The 19,715-nt window shown below is 46.2% G+C and overlaps 1 protein-coding gene across 1 annotated transcript; it reads left to right on the forward strand.

Annotated features, from left to right (window-relative positions):
* Nucleotides 1-997: 997 nt before the first annotated feature.
* LOC124676330 (uncharacterized protein At4g19900-like) lies at nucleotides 998-11,663 on the forward strand. Its single transcript, XM_047212411.1, has 5 exons — nucleotides 998-2,379; nucleotides 7,819-7,968; nucleotides 8,606-8,743; nucleotides 9,966-10,157; nucleotides 11,096-11,663. Exons 1-5 carry the CDS (start codon nucleotides 1,217-1,219, stop codon nucleotides 11,280-11,282), a joined length of 1,830 nt encoding a protein of 609 aa, XP_047068367.1. The 5' UTR covers nucleotides 998-1,216; the 3' UTR covers nucleotides 11,283-11,663.
* Nucleotides 11,664-19,715: the final 8,052 nt, after the last annotated feature.

Here is a 19,715-nt window from a genome sequence, read left to right on the forward strand (position 1 = left end):
CACTATGGTAAATTTCTCATTCAGTTACATCTTAACAAGTCCATGTTCACCAAATGGACGACAAGCTTCAAGCATATAATCTATCTAGGTGCTTTATCTTTAACTTTCTCTTCTCAACCATGATGACCGTCTATACTTGATTCAATAATCACATGAGCTATATGGAATCTTCCTTTTTTTTAATGCAAAACCCATGAGTGGCACCTAATCCAAATAGAAATACCGAACACATAGTTCATGGGTTAGTCTACAAAGTGCAATTCACAATTTCGTACCATACCACTAGATCAATTGATCTCATGTGGTACATCAGTTACGCTCGTGTGCTGATATTCTATAATCCAATCCTCATACTTCACTCTGATCAAAATTTCTCTTAACTATTCTCTAGCTTGATCTCTTGAAATGATAAGGAATTATTCACTTCACTCTGTTGCCCCAAGACTTAATCACCAATGATTCAGTCATCTCATGACCATGAGCATCATTGGTCATCACACCTCTTCATGCTCTATCATAGTGTCGTGAGATATGGAATGAATATTCACTTGAATAACTTGATTCAAAACTTGGTCAACCATGTCTCAACTAATGAGCTCACCATAAACTTATCTCGGAGCTACATCTTGAATTCTTCCCTGCTAGTATTCATCCACTCAAGATCTTGATTCTCCATGGCCCAACTCGTAATCCCAACCATGACAAACTTTGAGTTTCTGTAGATGAATTTTTTCTTGTTCATTCTTTGATCTTCGTATGAACTTCATCATGTATACCATATTTGATTCACTACTAAAACCACAATTTTGCTCAATGCCTCAGTGCCCCTTCACTTACTTCTGAGAATCCCGAACCAGTTTATTTGGGCAACAATTTTGTTTTGCATCATCGATTGGAGATGCTCTTATTAAGCATATGTTAAAAGTTGCTAAACTGGCGGTTCAGATAACAAGATGGATGTGTGCTTCAAGAGCTTTTTCCCCCTTGTTCACACGATCATGTCCCTGGCCAAAGCGGCTAGTAGGTAGGGAAGGTTGGTGAGGCCGCGCGGCAGTTCGGCTAGGAGGTGACGGCCATGGTTTAAACACCAAGAAAACGCAGCTGGAGCCTGGAGGCGCGCGGCTGGTTGTGTTACAGAGCCTTGCGGTTGCAGGCGAAGAAGAAAGGGGAGAGGAAAAGCGGCGTCGCCGCGCGCTCCCTTTCCTCCAACCGCGAGATGCTGCCGCGCTCCCACTCACACACGGCGCGGCGGCGCTCCGGCCTCGGCCCGCAGCTCTGCGCCGTCGCCGCGGCGCTCCTCCTGCTCCTCTCACTCGCCGTCCTACACTCCCGCCTCTCCTCCTCCTCGCCCTTCCCCCTCTCTTCCTCCTCCCGCTCCTCCACCTCCGACTCCACCGCCACCAACTCCACCGCTCTCCTCGCGGACGACGACGTGGACGCCGTGGCCGCCGCGCTCGACCCCGACCTCACCCTCACCACCACTACCGCCACCGAGGGGGCCGCTGCCACCAACCCCGACGACGACCGCATCGATGAGCTGGACGTGCTCGACGAGGACGACACCTCCGCCGCCACCGACGCAGCGGAGGACGTGTCCGCCTCGGCGACCGCCGGGTCCCTCCTCTGGGACCACGCGGCCGGCGTCGCCCGCCAGCCCTTCCGCCTCCCCGCCGCCGGCGACTCCCTGCCCGTAGGGTTACCCCACTCGGATTTGATCGCCGCCGCCGCGGCCTTCGGATCCGACGACGAGCCCGTGGATCTGGAGCTGCGGGTGGAGATCTCGTCCATCAGCGGCGTTGAAGACGCGCTACTCCTCAAGCCCGCCTCCGGCCGCAGCGAGACGCCGCTCCGCTCCGGTTGGGCGCGGTGGCTCGAGGGGAAGGCCGACTACCTCCGGCGCGACCGGATGCTCCGCTCCAACTTGGAGCTCCTCAATCCTCGCAACCACCCCTTGCTCCAGGACCCGGACAGCCCTGGCCTCACCTCACTCACCCGGGGCGACCGCATGGTGCAGCGGATGTTACACGCAGAGATCGAGAAGGACTCCTCCGTGAATTTCGGGCGGCGGAGCCTCCAGTCGACCGGCAATGAGCATGGAACAGGAGCCACTGTGAAGGAGGAGCCATCAGAGGGTAGGAGGTGGGGACACTTTCCAGGAGTTGATCCACATTTGGGGTTCTCCGACTTCATGGACAAGTTCTTTGAGTACGGCAAGTGCTCCATGAGGGTGTTCATGGTGTGGAACAGCCCGCAGTGGGCATACGGTGTTCGTCACCAGCGTGGGCTTGAGAGCCTGCTCCTGCAGCACCCTGACGCATGCGTGGTCGTGCTATCCGAGACACTGGAGCTGGAGGCCTTCCAGGAGTTTGTGAAGGAAGGGTATGTTTCCTACCCTGCTCATGTGATGGTGCTTCTTTTTATATATAGTTTCTATTTTGTTTTGCGAATCACAGATGAAGGGGTACAAGTTTCTAGTGTCCATATAACTAGTATTTCGTAAATCAGATGAACTAATTTCAGTAGCTAACAGTGACACAAACTGTAGAAAGATCATACTTCCAATGTAAAAGCATGAATTAACTAGGATTTCATAAATCAGATGAACTCATGTTAGTAGCTAACAGTGACTCAAACTACAGAAGGATCATACTTCTAAAATTATGAAGTAGCTGGAATTAGAACCATTTGGTGCTGCAGATCTTTTTTCCTATTTAGTATATTCACCGGTTGTTGAGGAATGGGTTGGGTAGACTATTACAGTCACCTATGTTTGCGTGCATAGATATACATATACTAACTACTGAGTAGCAACTTCGCTCAAGGGAATATAATCTCTACCGTTGCAATTCTAATTCCATCACACGGTCATTCTCTTTAATAGATTAAAGATGACATAGTTATGTTCGGTATTGCAGTCACACGTCTCCAGGATATTGTCTTCAGTGTTTTATTACGTCTTAGCATAATAGAAGCCTGCTGTGTTCCGGTCCTCCCGGACTATTCCAGAGGAACTGAGAACAAAGTAGTTGCTGAACACAAAACCCCAAATCTTCGAATATCCGACAGTAGGAGGACATGGGATGATATGGTAGTTTCTTGTGCTTAGGTGTACAGATTTGGTTAGTGCCGCATAAGATTATAATTTAGTGTTTAAAGAATCATATTCAGTTTCTATAACGTTGTCTAGATTAATTGCAATGTGAAAAAGGCTCTCGTCTATTGGATTATCGCTTCTCGGCTCTGGATTCAGTTTACATGAACTGATGCCTGAACGTGTCATGGCTGAATGATACACATCTGACCCTATTTGAGTTGATTAACTTTCTAGAATATCACAAATGATGCGCCTAGGCTCTTCCTTAATCTTGCCAACATCGATCTTTGCTGCAATTTTCTCGTATCTGAATTCACCCCCTTCAAAAGGTAATCTGATGGTTGTAGTCCGCATGCTTTAGTTCAGCAAGATTCATTCTCTACTACTCAATACATAATCAATGGTCTGGAGTCCCAAGAAACATTCTAAAGAGCAACACACAACTAACATATGCGTGTTCATTCTGGATTTTCCGCTGCAGTATTTTTGTAAATCATGCAACATGTGACAAATTTTATGTGGTAATATATTGGAAGCCCTTTTGTTGAACCCTTTATTAGGAAAAAATGTTTTCTTTTTGTACTGATGGAGTGTTTCCTATATGTACAACTGGCTACCCAATAACTAAAGATAGCATTGAGTATTAAATCATCTAAAATAATGTATCATCTGAAGTTCCCTACCTTTTGTTTCAATGGCCGCTGTCTTTTGGTGACTTGCTGCTTGATTACCACACTCGAGTTTGAGATCTTCCAAATAGTCATTGGATCTTATAAGTTATAACACCTTGAACTCAGATTGTCAATCTTTCATGACATGGCATATGCTTTCTATAATTTTTACCATCCCTGGAAGAAGTGTCTTCTGTCCCGAAACGACACCCTTCTAGGATAGCATCTATACCTATGTTGTAAACATGTGAAGCATCAGTTACAATTGTTACGACCCATGAGAAAAATGGCATGGCATATTCAGAATTCAGTAGACATTTTCAAATAGTTTTGATGGGATTTGTTTCCTATTTAATTCTGTTGTGTATTCACATCTTGTCTAGTCATATGGATACGGGCACGCAATCCTATGCCAACAACATCTGAGCAGAAAGTCCACACTTGCCCGCTAGGTTGATTAGTAGATTCCTTTTATCCGCAGTCAGAATCCATATTTTATTTTCTTAGGGCCAGTGCCTATAAAAGGGTACACCATCTATCTTTGAGTTCAGGGAATGAATGAACAGTGCTCTACTCTGTAAGGTTCTATTGTATTCTTGCTGACCATTTTAGAACAGTTTCCCTCTTGACCAGTGCCCTCCTTCTAGCTCCCTTCAGCTTCAATGTATCTCTGTACGACCGCCAACACATGCTTACCCTTTGTGAATGTCCACAACTACCTGTTTACATGGAGACCCCAAGTCAAGTACTGCCTTTTGTTCCCCTCTCCACTGAGTTCTTCCTCCATTTTATGTTGTCCATATCATCCTGTTACACTGTAAGAATGCCCACATACTTCATGTTGCTCCCTCTGCGTCGTCTTTATATGGTTGCCTGCAGTCGAGCAACAGATATACCGAGCTCTTGGACAACTTGCTGATTTACTATGGCCATGGTTTTTGAGTCGCTGTATAGTCGCCGAGCCGTTTTCTCAGAAACCACGATTCGCGACCAAACATCGACTTATGGCGATTGGCGACTATACAGCGACTTTCGTCGACTAATCACTAAGTTGCAGGGTTGGCGATTCAATTTTGAGCCGCGACTCAAAAAACTTGACTATGGCTTATGTGCACCATACACCATCATGATTAACACCTTACTCGTAAAAAAATATCTTCTATACTTGTGTTTGTAATACTCATGCAAAAAATTTAACTAGAAGATCCTTTTAGTTATCTCTCCTTTTATCATTAGTAGTTTTTCCTGGTAGTTACAGACTGTTATATGTGGATATTGAAACATTATCAGATTTGTGCTGTTAGCAACTTAGTATCTACCAGGTGCAGGAGACAAATCATGCACCCTCAGTTGGCCCCTAGTAAATTACAGAATCAAAGCTAAATTTTCTATTTGCTTACACTTAGAGCATCTCCAGTCGCGTCCCCCAAACCGTCCCCCAAACCGCGCCGGATCGAGCGTTTGGGGGACGTGTTTTGTTCGTGCCGCGTTTGGGGACGTCGCTCCCCGCCCGCGTCCCCCAAACGCCGCCCCAATCGAAATTCAAATAGATGCATTCAAAAGAGATCGTTCCCGCCGGTTCGTCGCGATCGCAGTAGCGGCGATCGATCAAAGTGCCGGGCGCGCGATCATATTACGGCACCGGTGGTGCATGCAAATTAGAAGAAGGGGTTGGTCGACGGCGTCGTGTCCCGAGTCGACGCAGGCCCGTCGAGCACGACGACCTCGTCGCGATCCGCTCGTTCCGTGCATGGTGCGTCCGCTCTCGTCGCCGACGCGGAGGCCGACGCAGTGTAGCGATGAGAAGACGCGTCGCCCGCTCTGCTGCCGCGCTGCCGCCGCCGCCGATGCCGATGCCGCTGCCGGGGCCGCCGCGTCCGCCGCCGCCATTTTGGCTTCGATGTCGTCGAGGATCCGGCCTTTGAAGAAGTTGTGCGCCGCTCGCGTCCGGGGAGACATTCCCTCCGTCGACGTTCTCGGCGGGGACATGTCGTCCCCGCGTTTCTTGAGCTCCGGCTTCTCCTCTTGCCTCTTGAGCAGCTCGGCCCACCTTTGGTCGGCCTTCTTGTCGCGGGAGATAAAGGTCGAGGAGACGTCGGCGAGGCATTTCGTGATCGACGCCTCGCGTCTTCTCGGACGACGCAGCCGTCGGCCAAGGCGGCCTTGGCAGCCTTGTTGCCGTAGGACGCCCTGCCGACGTTGCCGGCGGCGCGTCCGGATCAATGGCGTCCTTCCCTTGGACAACGACGAGCGCGTCAACTTCCATTTCTCATTCACTTTGAGCTTGCCATAGCAATGCGTCGGCGCGAACGGCTTGTGACCATCCGAGTACTTGGCGTACAATTCCATAGCCCGATCAAACTAACCAAAGAAAGCAGAGTCATTTCATCGAACACAATGTGGGCGCTACGGATTATGGAAGAAACAGGCCGTACCGGTTGGCCGACGTCGGCGCCGCTGTCGCCTCTCGGTCTCTAAGTCGTGATGGTACCCATGGAAGGAGTTCACCGACGCCCGGATGATGGCCCATCGCGTCGACATTGCCTTCTCGGCTCCTCTTCATTGGCACTTTCCGGTAGTCGCCGTTGATCGGCTTGCGCTCATCGAACTCGGCCTTGATCCTCGCCCAATACTTCCCGCCTTTTTGGTTGGCGCCGATGATGGAGTCATGGCTCACCGTCGCCCACGACTCGCACGGACAAAGATCTTCCGGAACCGTCCACTTCGGGCCTCGTGTGCCCGACGCCTTCTTCTTCTTCTTCTTCGTCCTCACGCCGTCCGCGTCTACCTCCACGAGATCATCGTCCACCGGCACCCTCGTCGTCCTCTTCCTCGCCGCCCTCTTCCTCGCCGCCCTCTTCGTCCTCAACGTCGTCCTCCTCGTCGTCCTCCACCCCGTCCTCTTCCTCGTCGTCCTCCTCCTCAACCCCGTCGTCCTCCTTAGCACCGGCGCCGTCGTATTCGAGCGGACCCCCGCGGCCGGTGAAAGGGCCGCCGTCCGGACCGGGTCCGGCTCGCGTTGCTCGTACGCCGGGGAGTAGAGGTTGTTGGGGTTGAAGCCGCCGTGCGGCAGCGCATCCCGGTAGTGCGGCGACAAGTTAGGCGTCACGCACCGGGAGTGGCGGAGGGGCCGTCGTTGTAGAAGGCGGCTTGCGACGGAGAAGACTCCCGAACGTACACCGGCACGTTCGTACTATATGGGCTCGCGTTGGTGGCGGCGATACACCCGGCGATCATGCGGCCGGTGCCGGCGCGCCGCCGAGCCTTCTTCTCCGGCCTCCGCCGCCCTCCGTCCTTTCCGGCTCCGCCGTCGATAGCTTCCGGCGCAGTGCAATCTTGCTGCCATTCATCTTCGGTCATGCCTTCGGGGCTTCTTCGCAGCCGGCGCCTTCCGCGGCTTCGCGAACGGCGCTTTCGCCCCTATCGTCGCATTGCCCGGCGGCTTCTTGGCCGCTTTCTTCGCCATCTTTTTGGGGGCTGTCGGCGGCGCCATGGAATGGGGAGAGGGTAGCGGCGGCGGCGGGTGCACGGCGGGAGGGAGAAAGAAATCGGCGGGATAGGAGAAATGAATCGGCGGCAGGGATATGTTTTGGGAGGCCTCGTGCGCGGCGGTATAGGCGCGATTTGGCGGGAGCGGCGGGATTTGGCGGGAGTGTGAGACGAATTTTCCCCGTGCCGCCGACGGGTCGGGCCCGCGTCGGTTGGCCTCGCTTTCGTTGTGTCCGGCGTCCCCGGTGCGTCCCCTGTGGGACGGGGACGGGCTCGGGGCGCCGGACACCGTATCGGGGCGCGCCGGACAAAAAAGGGCTTTGGGGGACGCGGCTGGAACGCTTTTTTTGTCCGGCGTGCCCCAAATCCCTTTGGGGGACGGTTTGGGGGACGCGACTGGAGATGCTCTTAGATGCAAGCTCTGTTTGCATGCTGAACACTTTTATTTAGCTTATATACGGCCACTAATAAAATTGGCCTTTCATGTTGTTGACCTTACTTAGAATTGTTTTAGCTTCAGTTTTGTCTGCGCTACTATTCATAGCCTATTTCCTCCTCTTGCAGATACAAAGTTGCAGTTGCAGTGCCAAATCTTGATGAACTTTTGGAGGGCACACCAACCCACATATTTGCATCTGTGTGGTATGAATGGCGAAAAACAATAAATTACCCCTTGCATTACAGTGAGCTAGTACGCCTCGCTGCCCTTTACAGGTAAGATGAATACAGTAATTGCCAAATCTTGTTGAATCATGTGCATAATCTATTTTACAATCTGTTAAAACAATCTAGTCAGATAATGGTAATTTTATGCTATTCAAAAGGTAATGGGCCAATGTAGATTTGCAGATGAATCCACACCAGCAGAACATAAATATAGTCATAAATTGAGAACATAATTGCTTCTAAATTGTCAAATGCTATGAAGATCAAGCATCTCAAACTGCCTAAGACAGAATGAAGTTCATACTGGGCTGTCGTAATCAATCTTAATTTAGCTGAAAACCCATCTCTACTTTCCTAGCCAGATAAATATTGTTCTTATCTCTTTTCGTATATTTAGATATGATAAAGGAATACGAGATCAAAATGATGCATTTACATATAATTGATATTCTCTTGATCTTAGCAAATGAAATAATTAATCGTCAAGTTTTATGTGATACTTTGTTTCATTGAACTTCCATTTATTATTGCTTTTCTGATTACTGAACCAAAAATATGATACATTGGTATACTTGAATGTTGAGATGTCAGATACCATGAGAATGTAGAAGTAATCAGAAGTGCAATTTTCATTCCTTCTATTTGTGAAGAAAACACTGTTTTATTCTATATGTGCTGCATGCAGATATGGTGGTATATACCTCGACTCTGATGTTGTTGTACTCAAGCCTTTGAAATCTTTCCGGAATTCGGTTGGTTCTGTAAAACAAGTTTCCAAAGATTCCACTTTCAGTGGTGCTGTATTAGTATTTGAAAAAAAGAGGTAATAAGACATTAAGACTATTCTGTCATCTTCTCTACGAACATTTCCCTTTTTTTTTTCCTTCGTTCTCTGGACATCTCAAATCATGCGCCTTGTATTTATGCATTACAAATTAGGCTTGATCGGTTACCTGTCTAAGGTCATTGTTCTTGTTGTCTTAGTATGTAATCTCAAATCATGTGCATTCTATTTGTGCATAACGTGCCGCAACGCTTGCAGATGTTCAAAGGACAAAATTTTATTTACATGATTTTTTATTTGAATTGCAAATTCACATGAATTGTCCAGTGTAATATGTTAGAACTCCATTGTATGCATAGCATGTATTTGTAAGGATACTTGGTACCATCTATTATGTTATTTGGAAAAGATCCTTCACATTCGCTCTGTGAGACCAGAAACTCCCTCATTAATAGGAGTAAACAGAGATATGTCTAGACAGGTTATCTTAGTGGTGTAGGAGTAGATTATAAGGTGCAGATCAATAAACATTGTTACATTTGCAGTGGAAATATTGTTATATTTACAGTGATGCATGTTAGAGTTGCACTACTCCCTCTGTCCAGAAATAGATGTTGCAGATTTGTCTAAATATGGATATATCTAGACACTAAAACGCGTCTAGATACATCCATATTTAGACAAAAAAAAATTGCAACATCTATTCCCGGACGGAGGGAAATTTGGATGTATCTGGACACTACACTAAATAGTGTCTAGATACATCCAAATTTAGACAAATCTAAGACATCTTTATGGGACGGAGGGAGTATATGCAACTATATTCAAATGTAAATGCATTCTAGGAGTAGCATCTAGCTGTTTCGTTTTGATGGGAAATTTGGCCAGTTTAAGTAAAATCAGAAATCAAAAACACAGCAAAGTCCTATGTGTAGGGATGTTCTATCGATCCACCTAAAAGGGAAATTGGTGGTTCCAGTTATTTTAATCTTATTTGTTACAGTTCAGTTCAGTGCAAAGAGTTACTATGTGATTCTCTGACGAGAAGCACAAAGTTTTAAAAGCATAATTTTGGATCTTCTGTCAAATGCAAATCAGCTTGAACATGCAATATTTTATTATAGCAAAAATTGTTATGTGGGCATGTGGCTAGGTGTCAAATATAGGGGGTTTACCTAATGATGTTCTCAAGCTCTTCTATCATCATGATCACTGCCAGCCCATACTTGTGGTTTTCACACCTTACTTATGCTTACTGCAGTCCATTCTTGGCGGAGTGCCTGAAGGAATGGTATTCGACATATGATGATACTCTGATGCAGTGGAACGGCGCTGAGCTTATGACGAGAGTAATAAGAAATTCATCTGACAATGGTCAAAATAGGGAGCATCTTGAGATAGGGTTGGAACCCTCATTTACATTTTATCCTATAAGTTCTACAGATATTATGAGGTACGTAGTTTCTCCATCGATGAAGTGCTTGCCTGGTCACCCACTTTGTTCAGTTTTACTATTTGGAATTGGAAGTAATATTCTGCAGTAAGTTTTACGACTGTTAGTCTATACATCAAAGTTTGACCTCAGCAAGCCACACAAAATTTTCAAACTATACACTTAAAATTGTACTCCCTCTGTCCCAAAATATAAGGCGTGCTATTTTTTTTGCTGGTCTTTGATACACAACTTTGACCACTTTTATATACTAAATTATAAGGATTGGGAATCTATAAATGGCATCGTTGGATTTGTCTTGCAAAATTCTTTCATTTCATATATTTTTATACTAATTTTGTGGACATATTAGATAAGTCAAATCATAGTCAAAGTTGTAAGTCACTGACCAGCGAAAATCAAGGGCGCCTTATATTTTGGGATGGAGGGGATGGTAATTTCTCCTGTCTGGATTTCCAATGCAGTCTACTACTACGATCTGATCCATGTCAGCCATCCTAGAAAAGTTAAATACTCCCTCCGTCCATAAAAAGATGTCGGAAATTTTTCTAAATTCGGATGTATCTATCCAAATTTAGACAAACTTACGACCTCCTTTTATAGACAGAGGTAGTATTTAGTATGCACCCCTGCAGAAGAAGTTACTATTTGCATGCAGAATTCTTAAGAGAATTTTGTCATGAACACTATTAAAGCAACTGTTGTCTCTTCAGATATCCGGCTGGAATCTTAGTACTAGTTAAATTTGCTAGAATTTTAGTACTACCTCCATCTCATGAAACTTGTCTGAGACTTATCTAAATTTGGATGTATCTACGTACTAGGTAGTGTCTAGATACATCCAAATTTTGACAAATCTGAGACAACCTTCGTGGGACGGAGGGAGTACTAGTTAACTTTGCTACATGCATACTCACTGTGGTGTTGATGTACTGCAGCTACTTCTCAAAACCAGACAACGATGCTGAAAGAGCAGAACATGATGCTCTATTTTCCAGGATAGTGAATGACTCAACCACTTTCCACCTCTGGAACAGCATTACATCTTCTCTGGTTCCTGAATCTAACAGTCTTGTTGAGAGAATCCTTAACCATTACTGTCTCCATTGCATTGATGTTCTATAGTTGATAGCTACCTGAAGTTCCCACGACGAGCTTCATTTTTGTGTAGATTACATATACAGAAGAAATTCACCAGTTCAATGGGTGGAAAAAGGTCCAGTATTATATTGTTGGAATTGCCTTAAAAATTGAAACGAGGAAAAATATATGGTGGCATTGTAGATATACATTCTAGTCAGCAGGCTTACGGTGGCGGTGCTATAAGCATCTGCAAGTGTGTTGACATGCCTGTTATTCTTTTGTCAGTGTTGATGGTAAATCTGCTTACTGCAATATTGAATGCAGCAACTTAGGCATTTAGCACATCATTTGTGAACCGTTTCTGTTAATATTTGGGATGCTGAAGTATGTTACAAAGATCATGTCAGATAGCTTCTCTTTTTAGCACTTGACTCGTCAAATCTGCAGAACTATCATTACTTTTATTTCTTTGAATTTGGCCATGGTTACATTTGTCCAAGTTAAATTATCCTATTATCAGATTTGTTCCGAAGTACATATCACTAGCAGCTTAGCCACAAATAAATTCTTGGGCATGAAGTGCTCATGTGAGGGCTGGATTGTACAGGTAGCAAGTAGTAACTGATCACACCGCGAGGGGAAACGCGCTATCCGCACCCTTGGTAGGGATGCCGGTGGATAGTCCGTGGAGACATGCTTGACTACCCGTCACACACGACCCGCTAGTTTTTTTTCAACGACCCGCTAGTTTGGTGTATAGTCTGGACTCAAAAGCAACAGATCTTAGATATCCCAAACCTGGATAGTTTGGATCGGGTACCCCTGATATACGTTTTTTCCGTGCTGTGCGAGCTGTGACCGAGCAGATTTCCAAACCTGGCCGCTCACCTGTGCCGGTACCGTAGATCAGGAGGGTTTTAGTATATAGTTCTGATTCTGAACATTGAGTGCAAATATGACAGTAATACAAATCGAAATAATCCAAATTACAATGAGTGTACAAACCAAATATAGTTCTGATAATACAACACTAATCCAAACTACATGATGTTCAATTCAAATAATTAAACAAATTAAGAATGGCCCAACATCGAATGAATGGTTCAAATCACATATGAATAAATATGAGAAAAGAAGGGAGACTATCTTACTCCAAATAGCACCGGTGCTCAACGAGATCGTTACGGAGTTGGGTATGAGCACCACCATTTTCAATCTGTAGCAAGTCTCAAGGAAAGCTCGGACCCGGTCAAGGTTCCTCTTAGATTTGACACGGCTGCCAATATTGTTGAAGAAGAATTCCAAGTCCGTGTTCCTCTCACCCTCGACGACCATGATTCTTGTGAGGGACTTCTTGTCCGAGAAACAACCAGGACCTCGAACAATGGGAAACCGAACTTGTAACACACCGAAAACTCTCTTAGTGTCCTTGTGGCATGCTTCTTGAGGCTTGGAAAAAACATTTTTTTTTTTACTATTGGATGGTCATGTTGAACATGAAGGATATATGCCTTCAGAAAGATAATACCCCATGATATATATTCATGGCCATTAACAGTGTAGTTCAAGCCGGATCATCACCACTAGTAAGCCTACAAAATAGATGAGATCTCTTTAAAACGTTGGTCTCATTGAGAGATTCAGACAGCCAAAAGAAACAATGCCAAACCCAAAAATCCTTTGAGGCCACAGCTTCAACCATAATAGTTAGATCACGGTGATGACCGGTGTACTTCGTATGCCAAGAAGCAAGACAGTTCTTCCACCTTCAATGCATGCAATCAACGCTTTCAAGCATACTTAGACATCCTCTTCTTTCATTGCACGCCATCAATCTTTTTGTGTCCTGCTCGATGGGAGTTTGGATGTATTCGACACCAAAAACCCGGATCAAAACTTTAGCAAATAACTGCACACACGGGAGAGAAGATACCCATCGGGGCAATCAGCTGGAATGCCATATGCAATCATCCTCATTGTGGTCGATATCTTTTTAATACAGATTAAATCCTATAAGACCGTCAACATTTACGGGTGAGTGAAATACTGGGAATTTCTGGGAATTTGCCTTGCAAGCTTACACTATTGATAAATAGCTCTCTACACATTTGATAATGCCTATGAAAGAGATGAGTTACGTACGCGCAAGTCTCCATAGAAATTGCCTTACTTTTGGCGGGCATGGTCATACCCAAATATCCTTCCATTCAAACTGCTCTATATCTGCCCCAACATTTACACCTGAGGCACTGCCACCTTGATCAATTAACAGCCGATGTAGTTTATACGCCGATTTCACCGAGAACTTTCCTTTTGGATCTGGTCGCCAAGCCCAAGTGCCCTACACCTAAGTTACTTACGCGCAAACCTCCGCGAAGTAAAGCAAAGGCGGCTAACCGTCGAGCCTCGGCGCTTTCGCTTCTTGTTGTCGTCATGCTTACTGAAAATTTGACGTCGGAATCGTCCGACAATGTTGAGTCCTCGAACAAAAATCGCATCGCGGCTGAGTTCATCTGCACACAAAAATCTATGCTCACAAACAGTTGTGCCCCAATCTTGAATAAATCACTCCGATTTACCCTAAATTTACCCCCGGGGCGGGGCGAGGGCGTGACGCAAACTGATAGTGAATCGGGGTTGGCGCGGCGGGGAACGAGCGGGCCAATCAACGGTGGCTCGATTCTACCCAAGAACGAGCGGGCCATTTTATGCAATCAAGCATTTTTTTTACCAGTTGTTCTTTGTGTTATATGCAATACAGTGGAACATCAAATCACATTTTTTTTGTTATATGCAACATGGCCTAGTAAAAAGGGGTTTCATCCTAGGGCATTTAACATTTTTTTTGTATTATATGCGATACAATGTAACATCAAGGAGTTGAGTATTTTTACCAATAATTCAACCAATTATATACACTAATGTTGTTACGTTATTTGTTTTTGATACATGCAGATGGATGGATCAGCTAATCATTTTTCACATGTTTTCACTTGTTTTGTTACATGAAAAAGACTAGTTTTTTAGGTGGGATATGCAGTAGGATAGAACCAGGAAATATATGTGACAATAAGAAGGTGTTTGACTAAATGGTGATTTTTGTTTTGGAAAGTTCAGTATAGTTCACTCATTTTTAATCAGTATGGCATGTCATTTGAAGTAACATACATAGGATTCACACACTTAAATCATGGTTAAATTTTTAGTTTTTGCATGCAGAACTAACTAATGTTTTTAGATAGAAATAGAGCTATGACAAGCGTTGAAGAGTCTAGGAACCACATGATTTCTAGTTTTGTTATGGAATACCTTAGTCTGCAACCTAGCCCAATATATGATGTTCTCTTGGTCTGTGTCCATTTCTTTATCTTGCACTGCGCGGTTAAATCATTGGCGTCTGTTCCTATCACCTACGTCATCAATATTGCACAAAATGCTAACTCCTTGTTAAATGCACAACTCCAGCTGGGAGAAACGGTATTGTGGGTCCCTGCCACGTTGTCTGTCCTTCTACCTGCCTCTTCCTGTGCTGTGGCTTCACCAGAACCAAACGATGGAGCGAGACGGACGTTGCACGATCCGGAAGATGGGATCGTTCCAACCTCCGACTCATACAAATCATTATCCTTTTATTAATGTAATGCCGGATACGCAGTGTTAAGAAAAAATCATAGGAACATCGGTACAAAGGGAACGACAATAAATCTCAAATTCCCAGTATCTCAACGCCGAACTGTTTGGATGCCGACGGGTGCTTGTCAGGCGGATGGTAATTCGTGCCTACACGTAGGTTCGTTGTAGCCATCTAGCTCGCAGTAATGGGATGCAATCTATGTCGTTGTATTTATGGAGTAGATTCTAGAAGAAATCGTGCAAAACAAGGCATGTTACATTGGAGTTTGTCGCGTACTCCAGTTGGATAAAGCGAGCAAGCTTTCCAGGTACGACTATGCGAAGACGGCTGAAGCTGAGAAATATATACCATGTATCCGTTAATTTCACGGGGACAAGATAAGGGTATATGATCCTTTTTAAAATAGATTTTTGCCTTGCTAATATAGCAACTACAAGTCACAGTTTAGCACAAGCACGCCTAAAAAACATAAAAGAAAGAAAAGCAAAATTAATGTAGAAAATGTCGGATGGACGAAAATGAGAATGTCCTGCAACCATTGCGCCCTTCGGATAATTCCCACCACGCCCCTAGTACTCTGAAGCGTCGCGTACCAAACAACACCTTTAAGAAGGAATGCGACGACGACACTGCTGGCCAAACTGGTCCTAGGGTTTCCCCTGATACGCGCATGGACAAGGGAGGAGGGCTTCACCCAACGCCCTTCAGGAAGGAAGGGTGGCGGCCACGGGCGTCACCGCATTGGTGTCGACCCAACCGACAAGGATTTCTACCGACCCCCGCAACCCCGCCCCGGATGCTCCACCGTGCTCCACCAAACTTACCATCCACCAATGCGCGCCACCATGGCCTTGCAAAAATCATCATGATCTTATCTCGGCCAACAAACCGAGGCTAGCAGGACCGAGAAGGATCACAAAAACAAGGAGCAGCGGGATAGTGGCCACCGGGAGGGAACAACCTCGATCGCCAATGGTGGTAACCATCCGGATATGCCGGCAAGGGGCACACCAGGCCCAACCGAGCCTAGACCCATCTTGCCCATGCTCGTGAAGCCCCCATCGGAATAGGACGCGCGCCGCCATCCCAACCACCGCAGCTCCGGCTAGGCCACCCTCCTCCCCGCCCGCTTGCCGGAGGCAACATTGTTTTGCCCGGGGCCAGCCCGCCTAGCCCCAAATTGGGAGGGCACCAGCGTGTGCCCCGTCGCCAATGAGCCACGCCGTCGCCACCCCACCGCCCAAGAAGACGTGTCACCGCCGGAACCTCCATTGACCGAGGAGCACCGCCGCCGGCTGAGAGGACCCCATGTCCCCCTCCAAACACACGGGTAGGAGCACCTCTGCTGCCGCCGACACCCCGTGGGCTTTGCCTGGCGGTCTGCACCGACGACGACGGCAAGGGAGACGAGGAGAGAGGGATGCTTGGGCACTAGGGTTACATAACCCGCGGGGAGCGACGAGAAGGCCGAAGCGCTTTTTTACCCAAGGGCATATTATCCTTGGATCGGGTAAACTCAAGGCACATTAAACTTGATTGTCAAAGATAACAGTTATAAGCATGTAACACTAGATGGTTTGCGGGACGAAATTTTTTCTCCAAATCTAATCTACAGTTTGCCTTAATTTTGATTTTACGGGACTAAGCGGGACGCCGCGTTGCAACCCTACCTACTCCAGCTTAACTAGAGGTAATTAATCACTTGGTACTATTTTAGGTGTGTTTTGTTTGAACCCACAAGGGTCCGAAGGACCCGATGCTGCATTAGTACTGGTGCTACATCTACTGTGCAGGAAAGACACAGCGAACAGGAGGCGGCTCAAAACCCATCTAGGGTTTCGTCCCTCTCGTCGGCGACGCTGCCGATCCGCTCCGCCTCCGGTGGCCTTGGGGCCTTGGAGGTGTGGCGGACCGCAGCCTCTCGCCGGCGGGAAGGTTTCAGCTTCTTCGTTTAGTTTGTTCTCGGTGTCTTCTTCGGGATGGTGAGGCGGCGGCTACTTCCCGAAGTCGAATAAGGTCCTCCCCGTCCTATCCTCGCTCCGGTGGTGCATCTAGCGTCGGCGGAGGGCGTGTGGAGTTGTGTGTCCGGCGGATCTCCCGAGATCCGGTCGTCTCTCGTGTTCGATTGTGTGGTTTCAGGTCAGTCTCTTCCGATCTACGGTTGTCATCATTGGCGATGGTTGCTGCTCTGGTGCGCTGGTCCTTTGAGGCCTTAGCACGACGACTTCCCGTCTGTCTACTACAACAAGCTCTACTACGACAAGCTTTGCCTGGCTCCGGTGATGGAGGGGCGAGGACGGCGGCGCGCCTTCGGCTCGTGCTAGTGTATGTAGTCGTCGCTAGGTGGTCCAATGACCTTTTTGTAATTTTTATTACTTTTAGGCATCTTTGTACTACTGTTGATGATTATTAATAGATCGGTGGAATTTTCGCAAAAAAATAATGATCGGCGGTGATACAAATTACATAGAGGACTGTCAAGAAAACTAGAGCTGCAGCTAAGTCCTCCTCTTTTACAAATAGGACCCTACAACAAATATGATAAAAGCAATCAACTCCATCACCACCGAGCTCGCGTCGAAGCTTCCAGTCGTGGCCAGTCACTCGGTTGCCGGGGACGAGACCACTTGGGACGAAGTCACCGAAGAACGCCGCGCTGCTGGAGCTGAAGGGCCTCCCCTTTGGCACGCCGGCCAGGAGGTTAGAGGTGAGATGACGCCATCAAAAGATCCGAAGACCAGACGCATACGTCATAGCTTGGACCGGCCGCCATTCGGCCATATGAGTCGATGGTAGGACGACAGTAGGCCGTCTAAGGGCCGCCGAGGATGCGCTCCCGAAGTGTGCAGCACCTGAACTTCCCCGCCTTGCAGATGACCACAAGGCTTCACCTCACCAATCTCCTCCACCATCACCTCGATGAGAAGAACAGAAGGAGGAATCAACAAATCCATGAAAATCTTCTCGGCAACAGACCGCAGGCTTATTGGGGAAGGAGCTCCGGCCGGACTTGATCTCTGCCTCCGTCCTCCACGGACGTCGAATGGGGAACCAAGTCTTCCACCTCAGCACCGCTCTCTGGCGTCGAGGAAGAGCTCCAGAATGGCATCACGCCATATGCAACCTGGGCATACACCAAACAAACCCTAACCCTACACCTAAACCTGCAGCTACTCTGCACATCCCGTGCTACGCATCTATCTTCACGCAGTCCCGCAGCGCCGTCGGAGAGGAGCGGGGAACGAGCCGGGGATTCTATGGCGACTCTCAAGGGGAGCTGAGGTGGGCGAGGGAAGGGGGGGGGATAGGCTATCTTTTTTTTTTCTATTTTTGGTATATGTGTGGTTTCTCGTGTCCTTGCAGACTCCCAGTATACACATTGACAAGGGCACAATTAAATTACTGGGTCCACCTTCCTCTATAAATACCGGTCCGCTTCCTAGTTTCTTCATTTCACCGTGCATCATCTCGCCAGGTAGCTCAGAAGCAGCCCGGCAAAGAGTTCCTCGGTTGAACATACATCCTGGATGCATTTGCGCTTCACTACTTTGGCATATAATCCCCGCTGAAGACCAGAAGTAGCTGTTAGCGCTGTAAGCCCAAGTGAAACCCTTGCTGTATATCGTATCTATGCATACATGCTTGTATATGTCATGCTTCCGTTGAAAAGATATACATATATGTCTGATTGATGCAAGTTATATGTAAATAATATTTTGGCTAGAGTACCGTCGTATGTAAACCACTGTGTTTATAAATAGTGTGACAACTAAAATCATATAGTTTCCATTCATTTCAGATAAGATATCTAGCACGATGTGAATAGTAGTATGTTGGATCCAATAATAGTACTCGTGTAAAAATATTTGGCCAAAAAATGATTCCCATTGACTTCAGGACCAAAAAGAACAACTTTATGATGAATATAACATGAATAGTACTTGTATATAGGGTGTTTTAAGTCTGTTTTTGATCCAGGAAACAATAGACGCCATTCCATAGTGGATCTTCTTATACGAATACAATACATGATCATCTTTGATTATAAAATAGATAGATTCATAATTTTTGACCTTTCTTTGAATTACTGATTTTTTTTGCATGCGCTGGTACCCAGGCATAGTATTTTCGTATGTGGGGAGCAGTACTCCAGCTGAAAATGTTCCACGTCTAGCAAAAAAAATTCTCTTGCGAGTATATGTATGGATCCTTAACCGAGAACAATCCTTGTGGGCTATTATATATATTACATTTGTTGGCAAGATACATCTTCTTTATGGAAGCATAAAAAACAGCTTTTTTTTTTTTGAAACGGGTTATATAAACTTTTTGTTGTTTGTTGATGATGTTAGCAACATAATGCCCTGAAAATTGGATGGCTCATAGGGTTTTCGTGTTTTTTTTTGGCAAAGAATTCACGTATTGCAGAAAGTTTGGGTCTGTGGAAGCTAATAAAATTTGAAAACACCCTATAAATGGGAAAAAAAATGTAAAAACACGCTTCATGATCATCAAAACGTTTTCTTGTGAGAATTATAAATATCCATTCTGGGTGTGACTATTTCTCAGTCGGTTGAGAAATAGCTTATGATATCATCAAATCTCAGTTGCAACTTACGATGCAACTCATCGCTAGCACGAATCATGATGCAAATCAAATGACCTAGGATTTAACTGGGCACTAAGTTAATTTTCTACCTAGCAAATCCCTTTTGTACATGAACTACAGCAGTACTATGAAGAAGTGATTGATGAAGCGAACAGTCTACTCACCCACCTTACCATGTTGTACAGCACACCTACCACCCATCGCATCTTATCTGGCCGGCCGGATTGCAAAC

This window comes from Lolium rigidum, chromosome 7 (genome assembly GCF_022539505.1).
Source record: "Lolium rigidum isolate FL_2022 chromosome 7, APGP_CSIRO_Lrig_0.1, whole genome shotgun sequence".
NCBI lineage: Eukaryota > Viridiplantae > Streptophyta > Magnoliopsida > Poales > Poaceae > Lolium > Lolium rigidum.